The 17,459-nt window shown below is 41.2% G+C and overlaps 1 protein-coding gene across 1 annotated transcript in view; it reads left to right on the plus strand.

The window, feature by feature from the left end:
- The first annotated feature begins 240 nt into the window (after positions 1-240).
- LOC124136412 (voltage-dependent calcium channel subunit alpha-2/delta-3-like) overlaps positions 241-17,459 on the plus strand; it is a 320,630-nt gene continuing 303,411 nt past the window's right edge. The window contains exon 1 of the mRNA XM_048401558.1: positions 241-534. Within this exon, the coding sequence (XP_048257515.1) occupies positions 422-534 (113 nt within the window). The 5' untranslated portion in view covers positions 241-421. The remainder of the gene's footprint in view (positions 535-17,459) is intronic.

Consider the following 17,459-nt stretch of genomic DNA (forward strand, 5'->3'; position numbering starts at 1 on the left):
GGATTCGTCAGAATTCAGGAGCGTCGGCGAGATGAACCTCCCAAGGGGAGGGGAAGAGAACAGCGGAGATATTAACCCTGCCTTAAGCCACCAAGCCTGGCGATCAATACGTTATGTAGGGGCATTATCGTACAAGAGCAATTGTCAGAAGATACCAATCAATTATGCACCCTGAACCCGCCCACCCCGTAACGGAGAATGAACTGCTCCAATTATTATCCCTGATAGCCACATTTACTATGTATGATACACCTCAGATTGGGAGTTTCCACCAACCGGAGAAACATGATATGATTACAGCAGAGGAGTCCTATGCATCTCAGCCTTCTAGTAGCTGTCCGTATAGAGTGTAGTTTATCACTGGAACCAGTGTCCTTTATCCCATGTAGTGTCTGTGCAGTGCCAAGAAGACCTGTTCATTATGAGTGCTTTCAGGATCTTTCACTTTATGCATTGTTTTCTTCTTTTATCAATTTTCAATTTGGAAATACATGGGCAGAGTGTTCAGCGAGAACTCAACATCAACCTTGACACGTAAGTACAATTTTGCCAGTCACCATTTATTTATTTTCGTATTAATATTTCAAATATACGTACCTAACATTTTCAGCACTGTGTTGAGACAGGATTCTACAGACTTGCGAGTAACTTGATCGTAACGTTTTCTTACCTTCTACTGTCAGAGAATCTCAATGGAATCGATAGGCGACAATGTTTAAATCAATATTTATTCACTTGGTGAATTGTCGATGTGTGAGTTTGGTACTCTTTGGCAGTGCCAAGCTAGCTACAGTCACTGAAGGAACTCCAAGCCTCTTGGTAACAGACATGTATATCCTGTAGGTTTGACAATATCCAATAGTGGACTGCGTCTCAACAGATTTCTCCCATGTAACGTGTTGCTCATAAGATCCTCAGCTAGTTGAGACCAGTAAAGTATTCTATATTTAAAGCCCACAGATGCAGGCCTAGCATGTGTGGCTTGTTGGCTGTTAGAGTATGACAGCGGTATGATTGTGATCAAGCGTATGTCTGTTTCTGATGCTTTATTGCAATTTCTGTCTTGAACCCTGAGCCCATGTGAAACTCATGATGGTATCTAACAAATACCTTCTTTATTCCAATCACCACTGTATGACCATGTCAGACATGTTTTTATAATAGTTTCATCATTTCTAATCAATGGTTAGTCATAAAACAAGTAATAAAACAATGAAATTTTGTGAGAAATATATTTTGATAATGAAATTAAAAAAATTATTTAAAAAAGAAAACACGGAATTTCTGTCTGTTGGATATATGTTTTTTCGGTACCAGTGTAAGGCCCAGCCATGTTGTGTCTATTGCCTCCAGATGACTGTCAAGCTTGTACATATCTCCTGTAGCTTTGTGTTGTATATTTCACTATCAGCTGGGGGGCTCTGCCATGGATCATTGTCAGTGTCGCTGATTTCAGTGAAATTGACGTGTTACTGTAACAGCTGAAACAGTAATTTAGCATACAAACACGCTCTAGTTGGTAGAGTCATCTTCTGTTTTCATACTGTTAAAAATGTGATCTTTATGCATTGTGTTATATGACGTGATAGAATTGTTAAAACTTTCCATGAGTTTAAATTATCCTCCTCTGTAAAGGTAATTACATTTTGAACATATTCAGATTGAAAAAGGTACCAATGCAAGCCGTCTATAAGAGCGTTCTTTATACTCCTTGAATCCTGACTGCACCATGACGTGATCTCAGTAACTTCATGTATATTGACAATGTAGGAATGATGTCTTTTCAAGCACAGCTTCCATGACTGCAGAAGTTCTGCTTTGTAACCATTAGTTAATATCTGTCACGATGGATATGCAACATTATTAGTCTATTGTACATTTAAAAAATAAGCGATGAGTGGGAGTTGTTTTTCATACAATAAAACACTGCAGGGAGAATAAACCATAAGGACGCAGCATGGAGTGGTTTATTCTAACTGCGGTGTTTTATTGTAACATAAACATCAACCACGAGTTGTTTATTTCTTATGTGAGATATCAACATTATGTACAGCCTCTTCAAGAATGTTACTAAAATGTACAAGCTTTAAAAATATTTACCTGTATTTTAATAATGATGACTCCCTCAAGAGAATCTGACCTCGTCAATGTCGGACAAGTATATTTTATACACAGGAGGGTATTTCCCGCAAATTCTTACAATCCTCACATTGATTACCTGTACCTTTCTCCCAATACCGATTGTCATATCTCTCCCGTTTTTGGATACGATCTTTCGGCCATCGCATTAATCTACCTTGCCCATCTTCATCTATGGGGAACAACTCACTCCTCTCTGAAAAATAACTTTGTCCAATATACAATGTCATTAAGTTGCAAGCGCATATTCAAATCTCCAGAAATGATATCATGATTAAACAATGTTTTATCATGAAATAAACCACAATTTGTTCTTCATTGTTCTTTGTGATTTATTGTGTAGCTAACTCATATTTGATATTAGTGTCAGTGGAGATGCCTATTGTATAAACATCATCATTAGTGTCAGGAGAGGTGCCTATTATATATGTGCTATTAGTGTTCGTAGAAGTGCGCGTTATGAAAACAATGTTATTAGTGTCTGTAGAACTGTGCATTATGAAAACAATGTTATTAGTGTCTGTAGAGGTGTCCATTATGAATACAATGTTATTAGTGTCAGTAGATACATGTGTGCATTATGAATAAAATGTTCTATGTATGCAAGGTTATTTGTGTCAGTAGAGGTGTCTAAGATATGTATATATACAGTTATTTGTGTCAGTAGAGGTGTCTAAGATATGTATATATACAGTTATTTGTGTCGGTAGAGGTGTCTAAGTTATGTATATATACAGTTATTTGTGTCGGTAGAGGTGTCTAAGATATGTATATATACAGTTATTTGTGTCGGTAGAGGTGTCTAAGTTATGTATATATACAGTTATTTGTGTCGGTAGAGGTCTCTTACATATGTACATATACAGTTATTTGTGTCGGTAGAGGTGTCTAACATATGTACATATACAGTTATTTGTGTCAGTAGAGGTGTCTAATATATGTGTATATGCAGTTATTTGTGTCAGTAGAGGTCTCTAATATATGTGTATATACAGTTATTTGTGTTGGTAGAGGTCTCTTATATATGTATATATACAGTTATTTGTGTCAGTAGAGGTGTCTTACTAACATGTGTTTATACAGTTATTTGTGTCGGTAGAGGTCTCTAACATGTATATATACAGTTATTTGTGTCAGTAGAGGTGTCTAATATATGTACATATACAATGTTATTTGTGTCAGTGGAGGTGTCCATTATATAAGCAATGTTATTTGTATCAGTTAATGTGAGTTTTATGTACATTGCTATACAATTACAGTTATAAACGAATAAAGGTCTAAGTTGTTTTCTTTGGTTTTCTGAGTAATGTTACCATGGAAATGATTTCAGCTGCAATTTGTTAAGAGAATGATAAGTAAAGTCAGCCTAATGGCAATACACCTGTCTTAAACAGTAAAACATCATACATACATGCAATGCTCCTAGTTTTCATCGACACAATAATACAATTTGAAAATAATTCTATTTCATATAGAAAGAACTGTGAGCGATGCTTATCTATTTTAGTGCTGTATACATGTCTAAACTTGCTAAAGAAGTTGCAAAATTGTGTGTTTAAAAAGGTAAAAATATGTGTAAAAAAATATGGTTGAAGATTTTAAGCATCTAATCCATACGCTTTAACATGATTACCTTACCATTAGGAGTTTGAAATAGCGCAAGACAAGTTTCTGTGTTAATGGGTGAAACATCTAAACAAGCAGCGCACCTAAACAAGCAGAAATTCACATGATATCAGATATCTTAAACCTTTTAGAAAATTACACTGAGTTAGCACCCGCATCCTCATCTGTTGTTTATGGATTGGTAGTGCCTTTAGCTGACTAGTCGCATCCCAATGGAGTCCCAAGGATGAAACATCTTGGTACTTTTAGATTTGATGGCTTAGGAAATGGCATTTGCTTAATGCTTGAGTTTGAATTAAGATTTAATGGTTCAGTTCAAAGTATCTTCCTAGCCGTGTCATGGAAATAGGCTTGGGTGTAGTGAAAGAAATCAAATTTCATGTCCATTTGCCCTGGAATTACGCTTTTCATCACGGGCATGTCAAATGAGGCGTTTGTAGCTGTTGATCCTTGGATGGAGTTCCAGCCTCCTTAAGGGTTAAAGTGAAGAAACTGACGCTCAGTAGAAAAACCTTGCTTTTCATTAGAACTATCCTTTTTAACTGTTGAACTGTATTGATTATTAACTGTTATGGTACGTTTATTATGTCATAGTTGTTGGAACAAGACAGTGTTAATGTTCTGGGTGAATAATGAATTACTGTTTCCAGCTTATTAAGTGAGTGAGTATGGTTTTATGCCGCTTGTAATATTCCAGCAATATCATGGCGGAGGACACCAGAAATGGGCTTCACACGTTGTACCCATGTCAAGCTTATTAAGGATATTTTCTGAAAGCACAAAATGCATTATGAACTGACCACAAACTGACCATAAACTGACCATTGTATTGACCAGCATGGAAGTAGAATTCCCCTTAGGGGGTTTGTCAGATGAGCTCCCCCGTGCCTAATATTGTTCCAAGAGAGGACTAACAGGAGCATTGGGTGATGGCCATGATTGATATTGTTAATTGTGTCACATTGTATCCTAACTGCATGGGTAATTGCTTGTGCATTCACTGAACTGCTGACAGTCTGCTGTGATATTACTCACAGTGGCATAAAACAACATTCAATCACTCACTGTACACAAGACACAGTTCACTATGAATGGCCACTAAGTTTCCTTTTGAAAAAATACTGAGCTGAAAGGATGGGAGTGGTTTTACCAGCATTTAATAAGTATCTATGTAAAGATTAAAAAAATGTTTCTTGGGCATATTTTTTTCAAAAGTGAGGGGTCGGTTATATTTATTATATACTTCAGTGTGAAAGACTGAGTTTTCTGAAGTTGAGAAGAGTGATATTTTCATTGCAGTGAACATAACACTTGATATTTCACTGCAGTGAACATAACACTTTTGTTTATATTTTTTAAGATTTAGCAAAGACGGAACTACATTTTTAGTCGTACTTACAGGGGGTGGAAAACCGTCCATGTGTGTTATGTAGGGATAATTTAGGCTTGAAGGTTTTACATTTTTAATGAAATAATTTAATCTTCCTGCAGACAACTACACCAAAAGTAAATAATAAATAGGATATTTCATCTCGTGAAGGGGGGAAAGGAGATATTTTCACTCGACACATGAAATATCCTCTATTTATTTATCTTTCTTATTCAAAATGAAAGTGGTCCAAGAGGAACACTTTTTATTTTTTTCAACCAAGAATAGGACCACAAGCCACGGGGCACATATTGAATGTGGCCATTACATGGGTACAATGTGTGAAGCCCATTTCTGTTGTCCCACCGTGATATTGCTGGAATATTGCTCAAAGCAGCATAATGCCAAACTCACTCACTCACTAATCTAATTCAACTCAAAGCCAAGGAATGGCTTAAATCACGAAGATATCTGCTCCCCCAGGGCCAAGAGAAATTTGAATGCTTCTTCCATATGAAATAATTCTGCCATATTTCCCATCATTTCAGCACAATTCCTTTAGTGTTATTGTGTCCTCAGCAAGTAGCTGACTAAACATCCGGCACTGATGCTGCAGAGGAAGCATCATCTCCGTGCATCAACAGCTTGATATTTGTCCCTCAGTAATGCTGTATCAATTTACCGTTTTCAATTTATTGTAACCGAATATCAACCTGGGGGTGACAAGACTGTTAAAAGTTGTCTCAGTCGAGGTAAAGGATATGATTAGGACTATTAGAAGAAAATTGTATTCTAGGTTCCAAATTAAGATATGATATCCTCACTTTTGATGAACCCGCGAGAGTCTATGACAAACAAGCAGTTTTATGAACATTTTGGACAGTCTGATATTCGTTCGAGAATTATTTTCTTGGAATACCGATCATATTTCCAGTTTGAGGGACTTCCAGACACATTATTTCGCTGCAGGAATCACGTGAAATAGAAGAATAATGGCCGACAGCATCCATTAGGAGATTGAGAACATGAACATTCTTTTAGAATCTTTCTTCTTGTTACACTATTAAGAGAGTCATGTATATATAACTTACAAAATACAGTCAAATTGAAGGAGATTGTTATGACACATCACATGTGTCACATAACTATACAAATGCTGTGTTATCAATGATATATTAAACTAAACTTGTGTTTTTGCCTTAAGTGTGGACAGTTCACAGTATGTAAATGTGGGTACCAAGGATGCTGTGATTCTCAGCGCAGCATAAGCTGTTGGAATGTGTTTGTTACCTTAGTGATGCAAGTTTGAGTCACTTCTGTTATTATTTATAATTAGTTAAGGGAATTTTGTTTAAAACCAAACATATTTTCAGTCAACACTTGAAAAAATAATGTGACAGGCAATTTTTTTAAGCGTAGCATATCATTTGTCTCAACACCAATCATGCCATTGGACGTTTTGAAAAACCTAAGGACATTATATTTTTTTGTAGCATTTTAAGGAACAGATTCTTTAAAACAAAATATCTATTCCCTTCCCACCCCACCAAATATCAACTGATCATTTTTTAAGTGAGAAAACAACAACCAAACTATTCCCTTATACAAAGTGCACTTCCAACACTGGTGGCAACTAAATATAGATACATACCAGTAAACACCGTTGGCAAAGCATAAGAATAAAAAGCATGTGGATCAGGTGTAAAATATTGTCTATGTGAGGGGAAATATGAATATCTCCATGGTTACTTTTTAAGTTGCCATGTCAACCAAAATATGGATTATTTACAACAAAATAAAATTAATGTACATTTAATTCATTAATGTTTATTTTTCATATAAAACAAAACTTCAGAATGATATAACCATGACTTGATTAAGTTTAATAATAAATGTAGAATTACCTAAATTGGTTAGTCAATTGAAATTACATAACTCACTCACAGGCTATCAATACTATATAGGTTGAGCACTGTATGAATACAAGCCTATTAGGAATTTGTATTGTGTACCAGTACACACTAGTAATTTCCCCTTTATTATCAGTGTTGCACAGTCTCAACAATTACCCTAAATTATATATTTGTTCAAGCATTATATAACACTAAGTCCTATATGACACAAAAGCATGGATGGAGTCTTCATCCTCCATCCGCTCAACATGGCTGAAACTAATTACATAATCCTGTCACGTATCATGGTAATTTCCTCAGGGAGTTGAGTGACAAAGATTTCGTCTGCAGGGTATTGAGTTTTTCTGCATCACTTCTGAACAATAAACGCCAAAATTAATTTGGTAGTGAGTGTCCCTTGTACCAGGTGGTCCATCTGGTATATGTTGTAGGACACCTTGATGCTGTGTGGGAGCCATGCACTGGGAGATTGTAGTGCTGTGTTGGGGCCATGCACTGGGAGATTGTAGTGCTGTGTGGGGGCCATGCACTGGGAGATTGTTGTGCTGTGTGGGGGCCATGCACTGGGAGATTGTAGTGCTGTGTGGGGGCCATGCACTTGGAGATTGTAGTGTGTAGGGGCCATGCACTAGGAGATTGTAGTGTTGTGTGGGGGCCATGCACTGGGAGATTGTAGTGCTGTGTGGGGGCCATGCACTGGGAGATTGTAGTGCTGTGTGGGGGCCATGCACTAGGAGATTGTAGTGTTGTGTGGGGGCCATGCATTGGGAGATTGTAGTGCTGGTTGGGGGCCATGCACTGGGAGATTGTAGTGTTTTGTTGGGGCCATGCACTTAGAGATTGTAGTGCTGTGTGGGGGCCATGCACTGGGAGATTGTAGTGCTGTGTAGGGGCCATGCACTGGGAGATTGTAGTGTTGTGTGGGGGCCATGCACTTGGAGATTGTAGTGTTTTGTGGGGGCCATGCACTTAGAGATTGTAGTGATGTGGGGGCCATGCACTTAGAGATTGTAGTGCTGTGTGGGGGCCAGGCATTGGAAGACTGTAGTGTTGTGTGGGAGCAATGTACTGGGAGATTGTAGTATTGTGTTGAGACAGGCACTGGGAGATTGTAGTATTGCAGGGAGGCAGGCACTGGGAGATTGTAGTATTGCAGGGAGGCAGGCACTGGGAGATTGCAGTATTGCAGGGAGGCAGGCACTGGGAGATTGTAGTATTGCAGGGAGGCAGGCACTAGGAGATTGTAGTATTGCAGGGGGCAGGCACTGGGAGATTGTGGTATTGCAGGGAGGCAGGCACTTGGAGATTGTAGTATTGCAGGGAGGCAGGCACTTGGAGATTGTAGTATTGCAGGTAGGCAGGCACTGGGAGATTGTAGTATTGCAGGTAGGCAGGCACTGGGAGATTGTAGTATTGCAGGGAGGCAGGCACTGGGAGATTGTAGTATTGCAGGGAGGCAGGCACTGGGAGATTGTAGTATTGCAGGGAGGCAGGCACTGGGAGATTGTAGTAAAGCACTGCAAGCTTGTCCTGTAGATCTGTCGTGTGAGAAAGAGATTCAAGTATTATTACACTCAAGATTGTTGACAGAGCATGCCATCTCAGTGGCAGTCTGTATGTTTCATCCTGAGGCAAGTTTACAGCTTTTAAAGACGAAAAAATACTGCCGCTCAACCCAGCCCAGCTTGAGTAGAAAAGGTATATAAGGCTGTAGCATGAATGTTTGCCCATTGTATAGATTCAGCACGAGGATATCTGCAATCTGCTGCTGAATCCACACACACCAGCAGGATGCCCACATCACCATTTACAATCAAAGGAAGCAAAACAGACATTTTTATGAAGGAAATAAACACGGCCATGTGAGTCTCCGGCATGAATTATTGACGCAGGTATTCTGTTATTTTCAATGATCATTACAAGCTTTTCTGAATTTTGTTTTTCTAATAAAACTTGATTTCAATTATCGACACAAATAGTGTCAAATAAACCACTGATACAGGTAATAGATGTGTTAAAGCTTAAGTATTGAATAAATAAATCTAAACTGTCAGGAGGATGAGAGTAACGATTGAAAATTAGGGGCTGTGTCAAAAGTTTTGATGTCATTCCAAAATTATTTTTAAAGATCAAACCCTGACCCACAAACTTGATCCTCTTAAATAATGCGTGTAAAACAGCGATAGAGAGCAACCTTTTCAAAACTAGGCTCTGTCTACTATATCAATCACTGAGGTATCAAAATCCAGACAATGCAGAGAAAGATTTTCTGTAAACTCGGCTTAATGTCTCCTACATCAAATTTAGAAAGTATCCTGTAAGAATTGCTAGAGAACCAGTTGATCGATTTGTGTTGAAGCTACTGATGACGAGAAGGTATTAGGATGAGACTCAATTCCAGTGCTCAGTGTCCACAGACAGCACTGGAACTAAGAACCTATGCTAGATATTTATGTATTATTCATGTCGTAAAGATTAATGATGTTGTTTTGAAAATACCTCTTGATTAGGCCTTAATGAATTAATTATTTATTTACATTCCTGCCCATCTCACTACAAACCTCCATCTCTCTTCTTTTTATGGTCCAACATACATACAGAAGTCTTTGATAGGCATTTAGAAGTTTGAAGAAGGATAATACATGATGCTTTTTTAGCTTAACTTATTTTATTCTTTGTTAGGATGTTTCACGTATCCTTGATGTGGCATGACAGATTAACTATAGTACTACAGTAATATGGAAGAATCAGGTGATCCTTAATAATTTTTGAGTAGTATATATAAATCAAACAAATCTATTTGTTCTTTTATTTAAAAAAAAGGCAGTCAGTGTGCAAAACCAGTGCAAGCATTTGTCTTCCCTCATGACTAAATAATCATTGTGAATCTTCTTATCATTAAATCCTCAGCATAGCTGACTGTGTAATGTCCAAATGTATCGGGGCACCTGTATAAATCGTGTTCGTGACTGCTACAGAAGGGGAGCCAACGATGTCTTGTCCAATTACAGCCAGCAACGGGATTATCTTCATCATTCAGTCTCCAGCAGACAATGTCTTTGTTATAAAAGCCATTTGGCAAACTTTGGCTTCATTTTGTTGCGATATCTGCCTTAATTCATGGGACTAGACACATAGGTTTGTACTTAAAGGGGCTCTTTGAGTACAAGTTACACTGGTAATGAATGTATTTTTTATCTGTAACTGACTGTTATGTTATTAGTTGTCGACCTGTCTCCAGGGGTATTTGGTGTGATGTTACCTGTTTGCGAGCTCGAGCTGTAAGGCGAGCATTACATGAGCTCACACCATGCGTCATACCACGAACCCCAAAGGACCAGTTCACAACATATTTTTTTACTGTGATCATTTTTGTCCGTTTTTATAAATACCTTCATCAGTATGGCAGGACAACCTTTTCACAGACACAAACACGCAACAATCACCCCACAATCACCCCACAGTCATCCTCCCAGTCATTCAACAATCACCCCACAAACACCTAACAATCACCCCGCAAACACCCAACAATCACCCCACAATCACCCCACAATCATCCTCCCAGTCATTCAACAATCACCCCACAAACACCCAACAATCACCCCACAATCATCCTCCCAGTCATTCAACAATCACCCCACAAACACCCAACAATCACCCCGCAAACACCCTTCAATCATCCCACAATTCCCCGACAATTACCCCCACCCCACTCCCCCAGTGTCCCCACAATCACATTCTGCTGTGTGTCCCACAGAACTGTTTGATATAGTCCCCAGCAACTCAGCAATACTCCAGCTATATGACGTCGGTCTGTAAATAATCGAATCTGGACCAGACAACCCAGTGATTGACATCATGAGCATCGATCCACGCAATTGTGATACGATGACATGTATCATCCAAGTTAGTGAGCCTGACCACCCGATCCGTTAGTCACCTCTTACGACAAGCATAGTCACCTCTTAAGACAAGCATGGTTGTTGAAGACCAAATCTAACCCAGATCTTCATGGATGGAAAATGGTTGGCAGGTTTGTCTTATCCAAGGTCTAGGGACCATCAATTTATTCCTCAATATAGGAAAAGAGTCCACAACAAATCATTCCCTGGCTAGGTTGGTTGGTTGGTTGGTTGTTTTACGCCGCACTCAGCAATATTCCATCTATATGACGGCGGTCTGTAAATAATCGAGTCTGGACCAGACAACCCAGTGATTGATATCACGAGCATGGATCCACCCAATTGGGATCGATGACATGCATCAACCAAGTCAGCGAGTTTGACCACCCGATCCCGTTAGTCGCCTTTTACGATAAGCATAGTCGCCTTTTACGGCAAGCAAGGGTTGCTGAAGGCCTATTCTAGCCCGGATCTTCACTGAACTATTAGGAAGTTGGTTTATGTTTACATTATTATCTCATCCTATCAGGTACCCTGGAGAATGAAATGTTGAAATAACACAATTCCAGAGCAGAGTAGGTTCCAACATTGATTAAAATGGAGATATTGTTGTTTCAATGTGTGACCTTCTGAATGACAGGCTTGAGTTTACATACAGACTGCATTATAAAGATGGAATACTGCTGAAAGTGGCGTACGACAATATTCTCTCCTGTCACTTCACTGCACCACGAATGTTAAACACTGCTCAGATACTCAAAGAGTTCCCCAATCCATAGCGGACATCATGAAAACAAGGAAAGTAATGTATATAATGTATATAACCATTTTAGAGTTCTGCAAACGATCTTCAACAAAAGATATGTCTGAATGGTGCTTCATCAAAAGAAGAAGACAATAGGTCTGAGAGTGAAAGATGTTTGTTCATTGTAAAGCTACATAGATTTTGTAGCAAAGCAATTTTCCGATGGCGCCAACGGCAAGAGCCTTCTTGCAATGCATGCAAGTACTTGAGGAACTGGTGAGTATCTAAACATGAGTACCAGTGTAATAAAACCCATACCCATTTTATCCGAGAACCAGACACGAGCCATAGTGGAGGAGGTTGCTGTAATCCGTGTACTTGGAAGCACCATCTCTTCACCGAATTGTCAATCAAGACAGATTACGTCCGTGCATGACACCCTGACCTTGTGGCCTTCCTGTAGGATGTGTTCTCGATGATGTGACTGGAATCTTGGAGCAGAACAGGATGTGGACTGTCTGGTGATATTTGTGTGTATTTGTTGATTTATTGTTAATGTCTACTGTGTTTGTGAGATGATGCCAGACGGGTCTCGGCCTTGACATATTGACAGTCTAGGGCTGTCCCTTGGGGGAACCTCTACAATTCTCATCCTCAATCACCTCCACAACCGACTCCACAACCACCCCCACAACCATGTCCACCTCCTCAATCACCTCCACAACCACCCCCACAACCATGTCCACCTCCTCAACTACCTCCATAACTATGTCCACAACAACCCCCACAACCACCCCCACAACCACCCCCATAACCACCCTCGCAACCATGTCCACCTCCACAACCACCCCCACAACCACCCCCACAACCATGTCCACCTCCACAACCATCCCCACAACCTTGTCCATCCCCACAACCATGTCCACCTCCACAACCACCTCCACAACCACGTTCACAACAACCTCCACACCAACACCTACACCCACAACCACCCCAACATCCACAATCACAACCACACACTCACCTACACCCACAACCACTTCCACAACCACCTCCATACCTTCACCCACAACCACCTCCACAGCCACCTCCACACCTACACCCACAACCACCTCCACACCTTCACCCACAACCACCTCCACAACCACCTCCACACCTACACCCACAACCACCTCCATACCCACACCTACACCCACAATCACATCCACAACCACCTCCACACCTACACCCACAACCACCTCCACACCTACACCCACAACCACCTCCACACCTTTACCCACAACCACCTCCACAACCCCCTCCACACCTACGCCCACAACCACCTCCACACCTTTACCCACACCTACACCCACAATCACCTCCACAACCACCTCCACAATCACCTCCACAACCCCCTCCACACCTACGCCCACAACCACCTCCACACCTACACCCATAACCACCTCCACACCTTCACCCACAACCACCTCCACACCTACACCCACAACCACCTCCACAACCACCTCCACACCTACACCCACAACCACCTCCACAACTACACCAACAACCACCTGCACACCTACACCCACAACCACCTACAGAACCACCTCCACAGCTACACCCACAACCACCTCCACACCTACACCCACAACCACCTCCACAACCACCTTCACACCTACACCCACAACCACCTCCACAACCACCTTCACACCTACACCTACACCCACAACCACCTCCACACCTACACCCACAACCACCTCCACACCTACACCCACAACCACCTCCACACCTACACCCACAACCACCTCCACACCTACACCCACAACCACCTTCACACCTACACACACAACCACCCCCACACCTACACACACAACCACCTTCACACCTACACCCACAACCACCTCCACACCTACACACACAACTACCTCCACAACCACCTTCACACCTACACCCACAACCACCTCCACAACCACCTCCACACCTACACACACAACCACCTCCACACCTACACACACAACCACCTCCACACCTACACCCACAACCACCTCCACACCTACACACACAACTACCTCCACAACCACCTTCACACCTACACCCACAACCACCTCCATACCCACACCTACACCCACAATCACATCCACAACCACCTCCACACCTACACCCACAACCACCTCCACACCTACACCCACAACCACCTCCACACCTTTACCCACAACCACCTCCACAACCCCCTCCACACCTACGCCCACAACCACCTCCACACCTTTACCCACACCTACACCCACAATCACCTCCACAACCACCTCCACAATCACCTCCACAACCCCCTCCACACCTACGCCCACAACCACCTCCACACCTACACCCATAACCACCTCCACACCTTCACCCACAACCACCTCCACACCTACACCCACAACCACCTCCACAACCACCTCCACACCTACACCCACAACCACCTCCACAACTACACCAACAACCACCTGCACACCTACACCCACAACCACCTACAGAACCACCTCCACAGCTACACCCACAACCACCTCCACACCTACACCCACAACCACCTCCACAACCACCTTCACACCTACACCCACAACCACCTCCACAACCACCTTCACACCTACACCCACAACCACCTCCACACCTACACCCACAACCACCTCCACACCTACACCCACAACCACCTCCACACCTACACCCACAACCACCTCCACACCTACACCCACAACCACCTTCACACCTACACACACAACCACCTCCACACCTACACACACAACTACCTCCACACCTACACCAACAACCACCTCCTCAACCACCTCCATACCTTCACCCACAACCACCTCCACAGCCACCTCCACACCTACACCCACAACCACCTCCACACCTACACACACAACTACCTCCACAACCACCTCCACAACCACCTCCACCCACAACCACCTCCACACCTTCACCCACAACCACCTCCACACCTTCACCCACAACCACCTCCACACCCACCTCCACACCTACACCCACAACCACCTCCACACCTTCACCCACAACCACCTCCACACCCACCTCCACACCTACACCCATAACCACCTCCACACCTACACCCACAACCACCTCCACACCTTCACCCACAACCACCTCCACACCCACCTCCACACCTACACCCACAACCACCTCCACAACCACCTATACAACCAAGTGAACCAACCAACAGTATTTGGCTCTGAATGTGTCGACAGTTTTGCAACAACCTACACAAGTGTTTTGAGACGATGAAAGATAGTGCTTACATGGGTCATGTTACATTTGGATAATGTCCCATCACTTGGCAACCGCCAACATTGCTTTTTAAATTTCAGATTACAAATTCATTGCTTTTCAGGCATGGATTTAAGACAAAACAATTTCAAGGCCCTGAAAACCAGTTTGTGTTGAAAGAACTGGCCCTACAAAACCTCCATGGCCAACAGGGCCATATGGAAAGGTTAAATATGTATGTAGAAACCATACGGAAAGGTTAAATATGTATGTAGAAACCATATGGAAAGGTTAAATATGTATGTAGAAACCATACGGAAAGGTTAAATATGTATGTAGAAACCATATGGAAAAGTTAAATATGTATGTAGAAACCATAAGGAAAGGTTAAATATGTATGTAGAAACCATAAGGAAAGGTTAAATATGTATGTAGAAACCAGATAGGAATGTTAAATACTTCAAGATGTCCATGCAATATGTGCGGATTGGTTACTAAACCTGGCCCACTTTATATAATAGCAGGCCCTCTGCAATTTGTTCTAGCCAAGGGCAATGGGCCGGTAGTTATGTTGACCTCTGCATCCACATTATCATCCCATCCTACCTGGTACTCATTTTTGACTCCATACATGAAGGGTGTTTCAACACAATGCCATCATATTTGTGAGATCGTTATCTTAGGATGTGTGTAAAACCATTGCTTCATCTTTCATGTTTGTATCTTAGGACGTGTGTAAAAACCATTGTTTCATCTTTCATGTTTGTATCTTAGGACGTGTGTAAAAACCATTGTTTCATCTTTCATGTTTGTATCTTAGGATGTGGGTAAAACCATTGCTTCATCTTTCATGTTTGTATCTTAGGATGTGTGTAAAACCATTGTTTCATCTTTCATGTTTGTATCTTAGGACGTGTGTAAAACCATTGCTTCATCTTTCATGTTTGTATCTTAGGACGTGTGTAAAACCATTGTTTCATCTTTCATGTTTGTATCTTAGGACGTGTGTAAAACCATTGCTTCATCTTTCATGTTTGTATCTTAGGATGTGTGTAAAACCATTGTTTCATCTTTCATGTTTGTATCTTAGGATGTGTGTAAAACCATTGTTTCATCTTTCATGTTTGTATCTTAGGATGTGTGTAAAACCATTGTTTCATCTTTCGTGTTCCCCAGCAATATGTAATAGCATTAAGAAAAAACACCCATAATTAAACTTCTTTCATCCTCTGTTCAATATTTCAACGATATCTTAATCACATAGCAACATTTTTTAGTGTTTTATTCCGTTTTTCTGAATGGTATATGTCCCGAAGATTATCTCAAAATTGAAATTCTTCCACAAGCCAATATCATGCATTGTGTAGAGGAAGTGAACACCACAATTAGAACTGTCCCGCTCAATAGCCTCACCCAAAGTCAATCTGATTCCCCAGTAAAGTGAAACACGTTACTCCTAACAGATGGTAGACTTGTTGGGAGACAGCATGCAGACATTAAATTTTCATCCCCCTCTCCAGCTTGATCAATTCAGTCCTCGCAACATGCATATGGGCTTCTTGTCACTCAGACTGCAAGGAATAATTTGATTCAACTAGAAAATACATGCTTATGCAGGAAACCACAACTTGAGAGTGGTTGTGGAAAATTAGATTGCCAATCACCTCTGGTTGTCCTGTTCATCCCCCTGTTTAATAAGTCAAAAGACTCCATAACCCTCTAAATAAGTGCGAGGCCGCTGCCTTTTGGAGGTGGTGTAGGAATTGAAGATGCCCAAGACATGGTGTGGAGAATATAGATTTATTCATACCTCCTGCCAGTTGGTTATTCTGGAGGCTTGTGTAAACTTGCATAATGATGCAAGAGATATGACTAGAGTTGCAGATCAGTCAGAAATTGTTTCTGAACACTGAACCATAATGAATTCATATGTAGCTTGGACTTCCAATCTTGTCTGGTTCGTTTATGGCGGTCCTGGTAGGGTTGTACTGTTTAGCGTAAATCAGCTAAAAAAACGTCGTTAGCGTAAAATGAGACAATTTATTTATTGTAACAGATTACCGTCAGATGTACAAAAACCTACACTTAGCGCAGGGTATGAAACTACAGGACTGGCTAGCTGAAATACTTGCCAGCCCTGACCAAAACCTGCCTGCCCACTATAATCATATGTTTCTCAGGATAAGCTAACAGGATTTCTTTTTGGTTACATTTTATCATTCATCTTTACATGTGAATTAATGATTATCATCGGGAAATATTTAGAATATTGTCACATATGAAATATAACCCGACCGTCGGGCAGGGGGATTTGAAAATCTGGCAGCCCGAGTTGAAATCAACCCGTCTCGGACGGTCGGGCAGGCAGGTATTTCGAACACTGCTTAGCGTAAATTAAAAAGTTACTATTAATCGTAAACATGCTAAAATCTTGTAGGCCTAGATCTCGTACACAACTAAATCGAACATCACAACAAAACCAGTCAGGGTTTCGTATTTGCAAAACACAAATTACAGTAATGAAACGAAAA

Source organism: Haliotis rufescens, unplaced genomic scaffold (assembly GCF_023055435.1).
Source record: "Haliotis rufescens isolate VD_foot unplaced genomic scaffold, xgHalRufe1.0.p SCAF_22, whole genome shotgun sequence".
Taxonomy (NCBI): Eukaryota; Metazoa; Mollusca; class Gastropoda; order Lepetellida; family Haliotidae; genus Haliotis; species Haliotis rufescens.